Here is a 17,030-nt window from a genome sequence, read left to right on the forward strand (position 1 = left end):
CAAGCGGGGCGCGGGACACAGTCGCAGCGGGGCGCGGGACACAGTCGCAGCGGGACACACGGCGCAGTCGGAGCGGGACACATGACGCTGTCGGAGCGGGACACAGTCGCAGCGGGACACACGGCGCAGTCGCAGCGGGACGCAGTCGCAGCGGGACACACGGCGCAGTCGCAGCGGGACGCAGTCGCAGCGGGGACACAGTCACAGCGGGGCACACGACGCAGTCGCAGCGGGACACAGTCACAGCGGGGCGCAGTCGCAGTCGCAGCGGGACACAGTCGCAGCGGGGCACAGTCGCAGCGGGACACAGTCGCAGCGGGGCGCGGGACACAGTCGCAGCGGGGCGCGGGACACAGTCGCAGCGGGACACACGGCGCAGTCGCAGCGGGACACAGTCGCAGCGGGACACAGTCACATCGGGACACAGTCGCAGCGGGACACACGGCGCAGTCGCAGCGGGACACAGTCACAGCGGGGCACACGACGCAGTCGCAGCGGGACAGTCACAGCGGGGCACAGTCGCAGCGGGACACAGTCGCAGCGGGACACACGGCGCAGTCGCAGCAGGCCACACGACGGCAGTCGCAGCGGGACACAGTCGCAGCGGGACACAGTCGCAGCGGGACACAGTCGCAGCGGGGCACACGGCGCAGTCGCAGCGGGACACACGGCGCAGTCGCAGCGGGACACACGGCGCAGTCAGTCCGACTGTTTTAAAAGAAAACGTTATAATAAGTCAGCTTTGTATAATTCAGTAGAAATAAGCAGTGCTGTTGCAGACAGCTGAGCTGGACACTGTGTTCAGCTTGTTCTCAGAGACACAGTGAACCGTGGAGGGAGAGTGTTTTTACCTCTCCAAGCAGTTCAACTCTTTTTATAAACTTTGTTGTTTTAACGTACTCGGGGGTGCAGCTCAGTGCTCCTATTTTTTGCAGCTGTTCCTCACTGAAAATTGCTGTTGGCTTTCAGTTGTTCCAACACATATTATGGGATATCACACTCCCACGTGCCCTGGCTGGAGACACCTCTAGTCAAGCATTCAAACTGGATCACCAGTGATATCTGAGGCCCCGCCTGCACGTATACAGCCCTGTAATCACAGTCATCCCTTAGTTTAAACCCTTTTCACTAAGATGTGAACCACTCCTGCTGCCCACAGAGCCCACACACTGTTAGCTCTGCTGTCTACCAACTTGCAAACAGCTTAAATACTGCTGCTGGTCCCGCTGCTCCGTTGGTGTGTAGTCTGCCTGCAGAGGGAGTCCGTCCCCTGTTAAAGGTGGCTCCCTCTCTTCTGTTATGGTGCAGTATTCTGTTTCTAATAACCACCCATGTTCAGGGCCATCAGAACCTGTGGCCTGACCCTTGGTGACAGACTGTACGGGCACCCTTTGGTTTGTGATTTCTGGCACCCTCGCTCCAGCCGTTCATATAAAATGCTGCATAACGAAGAATACATGAGGAACTGCGTCTGTGCGGACGACAGGATCTAAACTGATGCAGTTTCAGTTCCTGTAAACACAGCCCATCAATCAGTACATGAGCTAAGGTTGGCTCATGTACTGGGCCAACCTTAGCTCTGAGCCTGCAACAAGCCACAACGTGCGTTCAAGACACACACACGCACACACATGCACACGCACACACACTAACCAGTGGCTTCCCAGTCCAGTCGTACTGGTAATCAAAGACGTATCCATTTCTGTCAAAGAGGTCTGTGAAGAGTTTCCTCAGATAGTCGTAGTCCGGCTTCTCAAAGAAGTCAAGCCGACGCACATACCGCAAGTAGGTGGCCATCTCTTCTGTTACATACACAGACAGGTATGAGACCACCCAACCCACACAGGCGCACACATGAAATAGGCTTTTCTAACGAGTCAATACAAACCTGGGAAGTTCTCACAGAGGACCTCTATTGGGGTGTCTCGTTTTGTGTCTCCTATCTTCTGATAACGTTCTTTCAGAGTGTCAGCCTAATGAAGAGACACACAGTGAGCCATCTGTATGCAGAGTGACTGAAGACAAGTCCGAACATGAGAGGCAGGCGAAGAAAACAAGAAGGGGCTGGACCGATGGAAAGCTGCCCGTCTCCTCACCTTGAGTCCCTGCCAGGGCAAGCTGCCTCGCAGGAAGTACATGAACATGTGGCCCAGAGCTTCCAGGTCATCCCGCCGGCTTTGCTCTGAAACAACACGAGAGACCAGGCTTAGACGGCATGGCTGGACCGTAACAACATGACAGTCTGCTACAGACAGCCCCAGGATGGTAACTGTGTCATATCAGTCTTTGACCACATCATCACTTCGTTACAAAGTCAGGCTGAACACGTGACGCTCAGCTCCTCTCTTCAGAGTTTCACGTGTTGAAGCACCAGCTGCGATTTCAGTCCTTCACCAGCACTTAGTACTGTGTCTGAATGCATCCTGTCTAACTAAGGCCGAGGCGAATACTGTAAATATCACATGTGTTAAAATAAGTTAATGTGAATTATCAGCTGGCACAGTGGGCACACAATGCAAGAGCTGCTGTCATATGTGGGCACCTGCCATGTGTGAATATATGACCGGATGAAGACGCTCACCTTTCCCTAGATGTGTATTTATGCTCATGTATCTAGCAGTGCCAGTTAGACTCTTGTGTTCTCTGTAAGGGATGTGCTTCTTGGTCTCTGGGTCAATGTATTCTTTCGCCAGGCCAAAGTCGATGATGTGGATCGTGTGCTGCCTCTTGGAACCCGGTCGGCCAACCAGGAAGTTCTCGGGTTTCACATCTCTATAGATCAGGCTTCTGGTGTGGACAAACTCCATGCGAGTTATCTAGGGGACAAGACGAGAGCAGAACCGATTCAGCGGCTCGGTAAACTACCGGTGGTTAACGTCTGAACATTCAAATGTGAACACTGACTTACCAGCTGTATGGCTATCATAAGTACAGTCTTTAGAGAGAAAGTCCTGTCACAGAGGTCAAACAGATCTTCTAAGCTGGGTCCCAGTAGCTCCAGAACCATAGCATTGTATTTACCACATGGTCCAAAGTAAAACACCTGGGGTACACCCTCTGGGTGTCCAATGGAAGAACAAAGCATAGTTGATGGACTGTGATCACTCCTCATTTTAACAGATAATAACATGTAGGGCTGTGCGATATGAAGAAACATCTATCGTCTCATATTAGACGCCATCGTTTGTTTGGTGGTTTCACAAAATCCACTGTTTACGATACTTTCTCACGGTTTGGATGCAGGCGCGGGGAATCCCAGCATGGCCGGTGAAGACAAACCGAGGACCTTATTCCTAAATGAGGGGCAGCCGCTGCAGCACGGACACGGTTTGGTCATGGGAGGTCTGACACGCACCAGAAAACTGTACTATTCAAGTTATAGTGCAAACTAGAGCAGGGCGATATGACCAAAAATATTCATCACCATATACATTTGAAAATTTGTGATAACGATATAACTGACGACATAATTGACACTAGACAAAATACTTTACAACTCCTCAACTTTATTAGTGCAAAAACCCATCAATGTATTTTCACTTAAACAAGCAGCTGTTTTTTATGTGCATTAAAGTTATATAAAAATGTAACAGTGCAAATTCCTTGCTGGCATTTCCAGTGGAAACTGGCCGACACATCCTCAGAATTAATATTGTATAATATTAATATTATATTATATTAAATTGCCGATCTACAATATAATATCCACAAAACTTAAAGAGGTTAAACACACACAGTATGGTAACATTATGTTGAAGCACAGCACGTATCACTCCGCGAGGCTCCGCCTACGACAGCCGTAATGCTCCGACAATCCATCAAGCGGTGCGGCTTCGTAGCTTAGCAAAGTCGTACTGAAACATTTGACAGATTTTCGAGCGCCGTGCACATAAAATCGTTTCGAGGTCAGTAAACACAACCAGAATTCATACATAAGGCTCACGGGATTATAAGGGGCTCTGTCGACTTTCAGAAAAATCAAAGGATTGATTTTAAGTGCGCCGTATTTTCCAAACAACACGGTAATAACGACTGCCCGCTAGCATGCTCTACCAAAAATAGTGCTTTGTTGTGTATCTGACGGACGAAAGCTAAACCAGTTCCACACCAGTGAAGCTGCAGCATTTTTACAAACCGTAAAACTATTGCTGCAAAAGGCAGCAGTACCACAAATTTATTCCACCAGCTGAAAGGTCGTCCACTGCAAAACAAAGTGTTTTAAACTCAGCATGTCAACGTCTCCCCACGCCCCAAAGAACAGGTATGTTCTTTGGGGATCATCATTTAGCCTGGAGAAATAGTTTGCTGCTTTATAAGAAAGCCCTCCGCAAAGCCAGAACATCTTACTATTCATCACTGATTGAAGTAAATAAGAACAACCCCAGGTTTCTCTTCAGCTCTGTAGCCAGGCTGACAAAACGTCAGAGCTCTTTTGAGCCAACCATCCCTTTAACGTTAACTAGTAATGACTTCATGAACTTCTTCACAAATAACATTTTAACCATTAGAGAAAAAATTACCAATAATCATCCCACAGATGTAATATTATCTACAGCTACTCTTAGTACCATTGATGTTAAGTTAGACTCTTTTTCTCTAATTGATCTTTCTGAGTTAACTTCAATAATTACTTCCTCCAAACCATCAACGTGTCTTTTAGACCCCATTCCTACAAAACCGCTCAAAGAAGTCCTGCCATTAATTAATGCTTCGATCTTAAATATGATCAACCTATCTCTAATAATCAGCTATGTACCACAGGCCTTCAAGCTGGCTGTAGTTAAACCTTTACTCAAAAAGCATCTCTAGACCCAGCAGTCTTAGCTAATTAAAGGCCAATCTCCAACCTTCCTTTATATCAAACATCCTTGAAAGAGTAGTTGTCAAACAGCTAACAGATCATCTGCAGAGGCTTATTTGAAGAGTTTCAGTCAGGTTTCAGAGCTCATCACAGCACAGAAACAGCTTTAGTGAAGGTTACAAATGATCTTCTTATGGCCTCTGACAGTGGACTCATCTCTGTGCTTGTCCTGCTAGACCTCAGTGCAGCGTTCGATACTGTCGACCATAATATCCTATTAGAGCGATTAGAACATGCTGTAGGTATTACAGGTACTGCACTGCAGTGGTTTGTATCATATCTATCTAATAGACTCCAATTTGTGCATGTAAATGGAGAGTCCTCTTCACACACTGAGGTTAATTATGGAGTTCCACAGGGTTCAGTGCTAGGACCAATTCTGTTTACATTATACATGCTTCCCTTAGGCAGCATCATTAGAAGACACAGCATACATTTACACTGCTATGCTGATGACACCCAGCTCTATCTGTCCATGAAGCCAGATAACACACACCAATGAGTTAAACTGCAGGAATGTCTTAAAGACATAAAGACCTGGATGGCCGCTAACTTTCTGCTTCTTAATTCAGATCAAACTGAGGTTATTGTACTCGGCCCTGAAAATCTTAGAAATATGGTATCTAAGCAGATTCTTACTCTGGATGGCATTACCTTGGCCTCCAGTAACACTGTGAGGAACCTTGGAGTCATTTTTGACCAGGACATGTCCTTCAACGCACATATTAAGCAAATATGTAAGACTGCTTTCTTCCATTTGTGCAACATCTCTAAAGTTAGAAATATCCTGTCTCAGAGTGACGCTGAAAAACTAGTTCATGCATTTATTACTTCCAGGCTGGACGACTGTAATTCATTATTATCAGGATGTCCAAAAAACTCCCTGAAAAGCCTTCAGTTAATCCAAAATGCTGCAGCAAGAGTCCTGACAGGGACTAGAAAGAGAGAGCAGATTTCTCCTGTTTTGGCTTCCTGTTAAATCCAGAATTCAAAATCCTGCTCCTCACATACAAGGTCTTAAATAATCAGGCCCCATCTTATCTTAATGACCTTGTAGTACCATATCACCCTATTAGAGCACTTCGCTCTCGCTCTGCAGGCCTACTTGTTGTTCCTAGAGTATTTAAAAGTAGAATGGGAGGCAGAGCCTTCAGTTTTCAGGCCCCTCTTCTGTGGAACCAGCTTCCAGTTTGGATTCAGGAGACAGACACTATCTCTACTTTCAAGATTAGGCTTCAAACTTTCCTTTTTGCTAAAGCATATAGTTAGGGCTGGACCAGGTGACCCTGAATCCTCCCTTAGTTATGATGCAATAGACGTAGGCTGCCGGGGGATTCCCATGATGCACTGGGTTTTTCCTTTCCAGTCACCTTCTTCACTCACTATGTGTTAACAGACCTCTCTGCATTGAATCATATCTGTTATTAACCTCTGTCTCTCTTCCACAGCATGTCTTTATCCTGTCTTCCTTCTCTCACCCCAACCAATCACAGAGAGATGGCCCCGCCCCTCCCTGAGCCTGGTTCTGCCAGAGGTTTCTTCCTGTTAAAAGGGAGTTTTTCCTTCCCACTGTCGCCAAAGTGCTGCTCATAGGGGGTCATATGATTGTTGGGTTTTTCTCTGTATCTATGAAGCGCCTTGAGGCGACTTATGTTGTGATTTGGCGCTATATAAATAAAATTGAATTGAATTGAACCTGTGACTGCTCTACGTCATTCTGCACTTTGGTTTCTGTAATTTGAGGTCGTCACATTTTGTAATCTTATAATTTTTATATGTTATAAGCACAAAGGAGCACATTTTTAATGTCAACTGTTTTATTTTGTCTCCTGAATTCTGCGGCTGAAAATGACATTTGTATATCGCGTACGTTGATATGAGATGTTCCTCATATCGCCCAGCCCTAAGAACGCATGACAGCTCAGGACTAAACACTAAAAAGCTATTTAAGACAACTCCAGAGTCAGTAATGCAGCTCATTCGTAGCATTCATCCAGCACGTGGGCTGGTGCCCGTCTCAGCTGACACTGGGTCCAATGGGGAGGGGGGTAAGCACAGAGACCTCACCTGAACTTCCCAGTTGTTTGTAGAAGCGATATTCTAGATGGAGTTGTGGCGCTCGTGACTTAATTGGTTCCTACAAAAGAGAATAATGTTAATTTAGACAAACTCCTAGAATTAACCTCACAGCAATGAGCTCATCAGGACACCATGGATTTGAATCTGAGTGCAGATGTTTTAATCGACTGATTGACATCAGGACGAGAGGCGTTCCACATGCTTGGAACCACAGAGTTCCCCACCTGGTCAAACTGATCAACAACAACAGGAGGTGACCAGTAAGCTGATGGCGTCTGTGCAGCGGTCCCTGAGCTCAAGGCACACGTCAGCTTAACCGTGCGTATGTATCCTTGTTAAACCAACCACATGTGTTGCTACAGTTCTAAAATGTTAACAAGCAGAAACGTATGTTTACCAGTTTGATGGCCACATATTCATTGGTGTAGAGGTTCTTTCCAAGCCGAAGCTCTCCAAAGTTCCCACAGCCAATCTTCTTTCCAACCCGGAAGTTTGGGCCGACCATCAGAACCCCAGAGTTGGAGCCAGCTCCCCGTCCGTGCCCCGGTCGGCTCCCTGTCTTCCCAGACATCCTCTTCGCATCCTCTGTCTCCCCCTTACCTCCACCTCCTCCGCCACCACCTCCGCCTCCTCCCCCGCCCCCTCCTCCACCGACTCCTCGCTTGTCAAAGTCCATCAGTTTGTGGTAGCCTGGCCTCTCCACGATTAAGCCGATTCCATACAACCAAAATAACCACCAAAACAAAAGCCTAGCAGTTAGCCTATCAGACTATCTGAGCGGAGGCAGCTTGGTTGTAGCTGATTTTAGTCAGCAGAGACGGTACGGTGGAGCTGATGTGGATGAGTGAATGAATGAGAAATGAAAAGATGAAGGGGTGAGGGGGACCACCACGAATGACTGTAAACCCCCTTGTAGGGGCCAGAGATGCTAATGGGAAGGATGAGGTTAAAGGCCCGTATTTAACCATATGCTAACATGCTATTGTGGACGTGGAAGCTATACCAGCTTCAGGTTCAGACATGACAGCAGACAGGAAGAGTCGGGAGGTTTTTCCACATCTGACACTCAGGTAATACTTTAGTGGCACAGGCGTAAGCTAGCTGGCTTTAGTGCACGTGTCCCACAGAGACAACCCGGCTGCTTGTTCCTGTGACACAACAGGTGAAGCTTTGACCCCTGGGTGAGACCAATGCCGCGTGTTGAACCACCTAAGGAGAAAAAAAACAGAAAAAAATGAATATCAAATATTTCAGTGGCGCCATTTTCACTGTGTGAACTATAGAGCACGTGGACCAGAGAGTTTCCTCATTAGAAGAGTGGTTTATCTGAGAGCGCTGAACTCAAATTACATTAAAGGACTACTCAGATAACAGGCAGCATGAAACTCTGTGAGAGAGCTTCAGGCTTGAGACGGGAAAGAAACCCACAGCTGATAGTTGTGCTGCCGCCATTACAAGGCAGAGGAGCAGCCGACTGCCCCTTTTTAAATCTAACAACGTTTCATGGAGTAAGAGTCTGGAGTTTCAAACGCGTCACAGACATCACAGGATGGCAACAGAAAACCAGAGCACATCTGCCTTCAGGAGGCCCGGCTGGTGTTTGGCTCCTCTGATAGGAACACCCATCCTGGATACTCCGATTCCTTCATTTCCTGCAGTTTTCCTCTCACTCCATCCGTTCCTTCACATCCCTGTTATTCTATTCCAGGCTCCTTTTTCTCTTCCTGCTTACTGAGGTCCAAGCATGAAGTAAGAATGACTTCAAGTCAAACTTGTAGATATTTAATGGGCCGAGGTTCACGTGGGTTCACGAGTCAGAAGCCAAGCTAAACACCAACAAAGGTGAAGTTTAGCACGTCAGAATAACGTTTCCCGCTCACACTGGTATAAAAGCTCAACTGTCAGTCAGACTTGCGCTGTGTTGATGTGAGGTTCACTTCACGGTGATGATGTGAAGGACCAACGAGGGGAAGGAAATCTGGGAGACAGCAGCGAGTTCCTCTGACGCCGCTAACAGGAAACACTGAGCCGTATCCCGCTGAAGCAGAACAACGGGTGATCCGTGACCGGAAGAGAAATCATTTCAGTAAAGGCTGCCGAGTTTTAATAAGCATTATTATGATGTCAGAAATCTAAATGTATCTTCATTCAGTTTAGTGAAACACAATAACGTTGACCTAGAGGGAAACCACAGTTTACATGAAACACTGAAGCTCAGCAGACATCAGCTCTATGCTGTTACAGCTGATAACGCTGAAAGTCATGAAAGCAAAGCGGACACGGGACAAACATCATCATGTTATGAGCGTTGATGTTTGTGCACCACGGCGCACTCTGCAACTTCCCTTTGGACACACGTGTGTTTTCAAGACCACAAACACAAAAACCAGCTAATCTCAGCATAACCAGACAAACTGCTACTGAGCTTTGTGTGCTTCATGTTTCTGAAATAAATACTGGAATCAGTAAGGCAAAGCCGTATAAGTCGCTAGCCATCTAAAGATGATTGCGACCAAGCTGGAGTGAATACCTCTGGAGACATGGTGATCTCACCTGGAGAAGCCTTCAGGCTGAACTGTACTTTCATATGTTTAAAAAACAGCCACGTTGCACAGCTGTGGAAGGTATACAAGTCTCAGATATTAGTATACATTTAGTATTATACCAGGGGTGTCCAACTCCAGGCCTCGAGGCCCGGTGTCCTGCAGGTTTAGATCTCACCCTGGGTCAGCACACCTGAATCACATGACTTCATTCCCAGGCCTCTGGAGAACTTCAGGACATGTTGAGGAGGTCATTTAGCCATTTAAATCAGCTGTGTTGGATCAAGGACACATCTGAAACCTGCAGGACACCGGCCCTCCAGGCCTGGCGTTGGACACCTCTGTATTATACTTTGATATCATGTATTAAAATACTGATACTCATAGCAATTTGATGCATGAGCTGCTGACTAACATGGCTATGTTTACCTCATTGTCTGAAGCATTCACATGATAGGCTAACATTGTCACATGGCTGTGATGTTTGTCAGGTTAACATAACTGCAGTAACTGTTTTATCTTCCAGAACAACGAGTCTCTTGTCAACATTTCCTCTGCATTACCCAATGTGACCCTGGTCCTGAATGTCCAGTCTTTTACAAAGGCACACACTGGTCAATACCAATGCAAGACCTACCCACCCCATACCATTAGTCCTGCTTTTAGTATTCAAATAGCAAGTAAGGACTAATTATTATTATTATTACATCTTTATTGGCTTGTATTTCATTGTCGAATTTTCCAGATGACACTTTTATTTTTCATGCCTTCAAATGACGTCTTCAGCCACACCTTGAACCGTTCTTTTTCAGTATTGGAGTTATTATTGCAGTTTTAAGAGAAGAAGGAACAGAACCAGATATAAGAGAGGAGTGTACGATATTAGCAATCAGTGGGGCAAGAGACGGCAATAAGAGTTTAACAAGATTTGTCGACAGTGGATCAAGTTTACATGATGATGACTTTAAGTTAGTAAATATGGAAGATAGCTGAGTTATTGTGGGAAGTTCAAAATTGGATAGAGAGGATGACAGCTGAGAAGGACAAAAAATGCAGATAGAACAATAATGGATTGGATTTATATAGCGCTTTTCAAGGCACCTAAAGCGCTTTACAATGCCACTATTCATTCACTCTCACATCCACACACTGGTGGAGGCAGCTACAGTTGTAGCCACAGCTGCCCTGGGGCAGACTGACAGAAGCGAGGCTGCCATATCGCGCCATCGGCCCCTCTGGCCAACACCAGTAGGCGGTAGGGTGAAGTGTCTTGCCCAAGGACACAACAACCAGGACAGAGAGCCCAGGGATCGAACCGGCGACCTTCCGGTTACAGATACGCTTCCCAACCCCCTGAGCCACGGGGGCTTCAGCCCACTGAAGCATGTTAGATTAATATTAATATTTTATTAAATGATCATTGAAAAAGGCAGACTGTAATAACACTTTTGTGTGAACTGTAAAGTGAATTTATTTATTGATCCCATTTAGAACAACAGAGGTTGATCCAAAGTGTTTTCCAGGAAAGTGCATTCACATTCCAGCTTTCCAGAAAACCCAGTTTGGAACATGTGAACAGTGTGTATTACTGTTTTTAGGCTATCATGACTTATTCCTGGTCTGATTAACACTCCTCTGTCCAGATAACTTCACAGAAAAACCACCTTCCTTGACCACCAGCAGCCCAAAGTGTAACTGCACCCAGCAGACCCACAATGCAACAGGTGAGCGCTCACAAGCATGTTATCAGTTTGATGTCACTGATTGTGCTCAGCAGAGTCAGGACTAATATGTTATAACGTATGATTGAAAGTCTCACACAGAGCAGGATTTCCACAGTAGCTGCTGTTTCTTTACTTTTAGTGCTCATTTTTTCAGTCTTTCAGTTTTCTACAGTTTCCAAAGAGCAGTGCAGAGGCTCAGACTTCTCTCCCAGTATGTGTTGGCTTTTCCCCCTCTCCCTCCCTGGGGGTTCACACTTCACTATCCATTCCAACCCCTGCACAGGAAAACACACTCAGACTGAGAGATGAGGAGAAAGTCAAATGTTTCCTTCATGTCTGTGTGCTATACATGCTAATCTATCGCTCCCCTCTAAATGCGGCTCGTCTCTGCGTGCGCTCCTTAGCTTCTGAGGGATTTTATGTAACCCAGTGTACATTCATCTGTGTCCACGCAGGTCTGAAGGGTCAGATGTGGTTCTGGGTGCTTCTGGGAAAAACTACCATCCTGCTCCTGAGCCTGGCCTCGCTGGCTGTAAAACACAAGACAGAATGAGATCAGACGGACACCCTTATCTCCTCTCAGCATTGCTTTGTTTGTATTATTCAGTTTTAAGATGTAGCCTCTTTTATTCTGTCTTCTTTTAAATGTAAGCTCTGCATTATTTAGTCCGCAATTAACACGCATGCACACACACATTTGACTAAATACCCACTGCAAGGAACAATCAGTTTATACTGGGGCTCACTCATTTGCAGTAAATTTGTTTATTTGTGGTGTCTGATTTGCTGAAGCTTTGCTCTTTAAATTAACACCAGGATCCATGATTTTGCTAATTATTTTCATCATGATTTGCTTAAAATAATGAAAACATGACAAAGGTGTTTTTAAAAGAACTCGAGACATTAAAACAGTAAATAATTCCCTTATTAACTCTCCAATAGTTTGCTCTGAGGCTGCATAACCAACACCAGATTATGTCGACTCCTTGAGTGGATGGACGGGAACACGATAGTATTCCTCAGTATTATTGTCTGCACATAGAGAGGGCTAGATGAACATGGGGCACTGGTTTAGGTCACTGTTGTGATCTACATCCTGAAAGGTTAATGATGCAGAGGCCCTGAGCTGCTCGCTGCTCCTCTTTGTCCCAGCTTTCTTCTGTTCTCTTCACTGTCATGCTGCTAAATAAATGCAACAAATAAAAAAATGGTCTTGTGTGCTCAGTGTACAGTTTTAGATATTATTTTGGAAAAAATTTAGAGAGAGCTTGTTTAAACATAGCTTTATTAAGATCATAGCACAGGGCCTAAAATAACAGTAATGTAACTGTGTTCCTGATCCCGGCTGACAGAGATGATGACAGTTTGGAATATCGTCCAGGTTTATCTGTATTATCATATGTACTGCTCAACCATCCAGGCAAGAGTAGCCAAGTACAGGACAGGGCAGGGGAAGTTAAAGTAGGATGGAGAGAATGGGCCAATAGCTCGACTCGCAGGAGGGTCATGGTGAGTGGCGTGCAGAAGAATGAGTGGAGCCACAGGTAAAGTTGCTTTGAATTGTACTGAATTATATAGCAACAATTAAACAGCACTTCATAAACAGGAATGAAGCATTAAATAAGATACAACAACAGCAATAATAATAGTAACCAGAATCCTATCTGAGCTCAGATATGTCAGTCTTGCCGGCTTAATAGTCAGTGTTCAGTGATTTTGTCCAACCGCTCTGCTGCAATTCTTCTTGAGAGAAGAGCAACCTGCCCTTCTGGGCCAACTCGGAATGGCTGTGGTTCGGTTCAAAGGGAACAGCTCGCCATCTTCCTCGTCAGGAAGAAATCCAGGTCTCACGATGCCACAAAAAAAAAGCCAGCACGCTTCTAATGTTCAACTCTCAGAGAGGATATTGTCCGCTTCCTCCGCGCCCGTGCAGATCACGATGGTTCCAAAGTGTTCACAACAAATCAGGTCCGTTTCTCCAAGGTCCATGCAGATCTCCGGTATGGATATCTGCTCAGTTTCTCAAGTTTATAGTTATTTTCCAGCAACAAGCTGGTCCCGTGCACATCCGTCTCTCTCTGTGTCTGAGCACATGTTGTGCCATAAAGTGATCGTCTGGCAAAAACTGATTGCTTGTATTTAAACTGCTATAAATAACTTGTTGGTCTATAATATGTGAAACATATGTCAAATGTATCCCTCATGAATGATATCAAGTCATCTTGAGCAACAAACAACATTCCTGTAACAAGGTAGAAGCCGCAATCAGTTTTTGGCAGTGACTTTTATGTATGTAAAAAATTCTTGTTGACTTTAAAAATGTCTCTTTTAAGAGTAGTCTGGCCAAGAGGACAGCTGCAATTGCAACAAATGCAAAAATAGTTCTGTAAACATATTTTAAGTGGACAAAAGGGAGCTGATTGATTATAATGTAAGTACAATAACACAGTTACAAAGATACTTGAGAAACAGGTAATTTTTTAATTTTATATATAACCCCTTTGTAATACCTGTTCACCAAAGTCTATTTAGCAACATACGTAATGATGTTACACATAAAACACACACGGAAACATTGGAAATCAGGTTTTGGCACAACAACGGTACGGAGCAGGGGAAGGCGGGGCTTGTTCCTTCCTAACCGGTAGGGGTGTCAAATTTACTCTCTGGGGTTTTATTCTAATATTTATATTATTTATCTTTTATTATTGATTTACTTTAGCTCAGCTCAGTGATTAACAGGGTAATGAATCACAATTAACAATAACAATGTTGTAGTGCATTACTGAGTCGTGTAAACTCACAAGGACCTCCCAGAGAGTTGGTTCTGCTGGTGCTGGGTTTTCAGTGGAGGTCACATGTCCTCATCCATACATGTGACCTCCTGAGTCTGACTGAAGCTTTTAAACAGTACATCTGGATACTGGTCAAAAATAGCACCATTACTAAGAATGGACTGTGAGTTCAGTTTACTGGTCCTTAATTATTATAACCACTGATCAATGGCCGTTTACAGAGAGCTGGGGAACGGCTGCAATCACAGTACCCACCCGACCAAACACACGACTCCACTGGCTCACTGAAAACGTCTCGTCAGAGGATGGTTGCAGATGTGCTCTACACATGATCCCCACTGCCAGTATCACTAAAAACAATGAGGTCATATATGCAAATGCCACAGTAATACTAAAAGCACTTGGGTATAAGACTGTAAAGAGTAAGCTCCACACAGAGGAGAAGGCAGGAAGCCAAAATCAGTGAAGTCAGTGAACAGCGGTGCAGATAGACACCATGAGAAACATATCCTGGGTAAAAAAGAAGCACTACAAGATGGCTCACAGCTCGGCCCAGTACACTGAAGAGATCTAGTAGGAAAGAAGAGGTCCAGAAAAAAATGGCTTGTTCTCCAGAGCTCCATGCTGTGAGGGGAAAGGGGAAATAGCACAAAGACAGACCCAGCTGAAATTGAGCAATACTGAAAGAACATCGTGGAGAAAGCAGCGTCACATAAGGTAGCCGGTGAACTGAAGACCACAACAATCTCACAGAGCAAGAGCCAGTCAACATCTCAAAGGCAGACATCTAATAATGTGCCTTCAGAATGAAGAGTTGGACGGTGCCAAGACCTGACATTATCTGTGCCTACTGGCTGAAGAGGCCAATGGCCCGCAGTGATCAGCTGGCTGCACAAATATGGGTGCTGCTAACAGCAGGTACTCAGAGCTAGCTAACACGGGGCAGACCTTCCTGCCTTCGGTCATTGCAGATGGCCCCGCCCCTCCCTGAGCCTGGTCCTGCCAGAGGTTTCTTCCTGTTAAAAAGGAGTTTTCCTTCCCACCAGTGGCGGTCTTAGCCTGTTTGGGGCCCCGGGCGAACACTCCCTCTGCCCCCCCATATGAAGAGAGAGAGTATGCATTGTATACAAACAGCCATCATAAGTCATCATACAATGAGAACAGGACAAATCAACAATTGACAACGACTAATTAATATTATATTAAAATCTGTAACATAATGTTTGGAGTTTAGTCTGTTACTGTTGCTATGTTTACCATTTCTTCTTGGAGCAACTGTAACCCACATCATTTCCTTAGGGATTAATAAAGTATTCTAATTCTGATTGGTTCAGGATGACCTGCCATGATCCAATCACACATCTGCTTACCTGCATCTTTGCTCGTTTCTCCTCCTCTTCTTTTCTCTTTTTTCTAACCTGAGCACCTGATGGCTTTGAACTTTTCTTGTCCATCTTCCATTGGTTTTAATTTTGCACTCCAGTATGAACACAAATCCCCCAACCCGAGGATCAGCACAACATAACCTAACAGACCTACACCTTAGTTCACAGATTCACTTTGTCTAAGGTGTATTTCTAGGATTTCGCACAACCCAGGATTCAAATCATGAATACATAATTTACATCATTATGAATGAAATGTGCTCTATTTGGAAGCAGCCGGCCCCCCTCCCCTTTCGACGGGTTGTGTGTGAGACTTTAAATCATCAAACTGTAAATTATAAATTTTAAATTGTTATTGATCCCTTTATCCCTGGTCCCCGGCCTCGGTGGGGAAGCTGTGGCAGGGGCGTGGTTTGCTGGCCTGCTGCAGAGGAGGGGTGACACACTGAGCTCCCTGGGCGGCACGGAGGCCGGGAGGCAACAGGTGTACGGGACAGTGTTAATGAGGGAGATGTCTTTTTGTGTGCCCACAGTGAGATGGAGCAGATGATGCTGGCAGAGAGAGGGAGTGGCTGCGTCCGAGGCGGCTGCCAAAAAACCGCAGATTATTTCCAAATTAAAAAGACACTAAGCGGAACCCGTGTGTGTGGGTCCTGTGTCACAGACCCCGAGTCCTAAACTGTATATTTATTTCTTACTCCTCTTATATTTATTGTTTGTTTACTTGCACTGCTGTAGCTGGAGCCTCGTCGTTGACTTCAGCAGCGCGCAGGCGCACCGAGGGCTCGCGCGCTCACTTTTCGCGTACAGAATTTCGAAAAAACATCGGTGCGAATTATAAGTCTGTATCATGATGTCTGGTGTTCTCGTGTTTGTTGTTTTGTTTTTATTTTGCGAGTTGGTTATTAGGCGCTGCTACAGCCAGAGACTCCCCGCCGCCCCGCCCTCTCCTCCCTGTGCCGCAAGCAGCAGGCGCAGCTCGCAGGCGGAGGGCGCCCTTACTCCCAGCAAACGGGCGATAGAAAACCGATCGGTGCCTGTGCCATTCCCAGTATGCGCTGGCCGTGATCCGCCCCCCACTACGATGCCGCCCCGGGCAACCGCCCGTGTCGCCCGTATCTAAAACCGCTACTGCTTCCCACTGTCGCCAAAGTCATTGCTCATATGATTGTTGGGTTACTCTCTGTATGTATTATTGTAGGGTCTGCCTTATAAAACAAAGCGCCTTGAGGCGACTGTTGTGATTTGGTGCTGTATAAATAAAACTGAATTGAATAGACCAGTTCTGAATGCAAACAATCCCTACAATGGGAAAACACCCTTAAACTCCCGGCTAATTACCTGCCTCTCAACTATTGTAGTAACCAAGCTGAGAAAGACGTGACGGGCGTCTGTAGCTGGGATGGCTCAGGTGGTAGAGCACGTCATCTACTATGGTCCAGAACTGCATCCGTCTTTTCGCCAGTCTCTTTATCCTGTCACGAGTAGCCGACTTTGCACTTTTACTGCCAAACAGTCAGAGAAGAAGTCAGCGGCCATCAGATACAGGAACGGCCTGTTTCAACATATGCAGAAATCACAATGCTGTTTTAAAATAACGGCTTCATAATCTCCAACATGCGGGATTAAGATTATAAACACGT

The 17,030-nt window shown here is 45.7% G+C and overlaps 1 protein-coding gene and 1 long non-coding RNA gene across 2 annotated transcripts in view; both read right to left on the reverse strand.

Moving 5' to 3' along the window:
- The window catches only part of LOC120718142 (casein kinase I-like), a 23,241-nt gene extending 13,808 nt beyond the window's left edge, over positions 1-9,433 (reverse strand). Inside the window, 7 exon segments of the mRNA XM_040006499.1 lie at positions 1,654-1,802; positions 1,889-1,973; positions 2,097-2,182; positions 2,582-2,816; positions 2,909-3,057; positions 6,929-6,998; positions 7,338-9,433. Coding sequence (XP_039862433.1) covers positions 1,654-1,802; positions 1,889-1,973; positions 2,097-2,182; positions 2,582-2,816; positions 2,909-3,057; positions 6,929-6,998; positions 7,338-7,616 — 1,053 coding nt within the window. The 5' untranslated portion in view covers positions 7,617-9,433.
- A 1,941-nt stretch (positions 9,434-11,374) lies between these two features.
- On the reverse strand, positions 11,375-16,943 carry LOC120718145. The gene is made up of 2 exons (XR_005692404.1): positions 16,729-16,943; positions 11,375-11,737 (listed from the first exon to the last, which is right to left on the reverse strand). It is a non-coding gene; the product is annotated as an uncharacterized LOC120718145 (long non-coding RNA).
- Between the last annotated feature and the right edge of the window lie 87 nt (positions 16,944-17,030).

This window comes from Simochromis diagramma, unplaced genomic scaffold (genome assembly GCF_900408965.1).
Source record: "Simochromis diagramma unplaced genomic scaffold, fSimDia1.1 OVJJ01000800.1, whole genome shotgun sequence".
In the NCBI taxonomy this organism is placed as follows: domain Eukaryota; kingdom Metazoa; phylum Chordata; class Actinopteri; order Cichliformes; family Cichlidae; genus Simochromis; species Simochromis diagramma.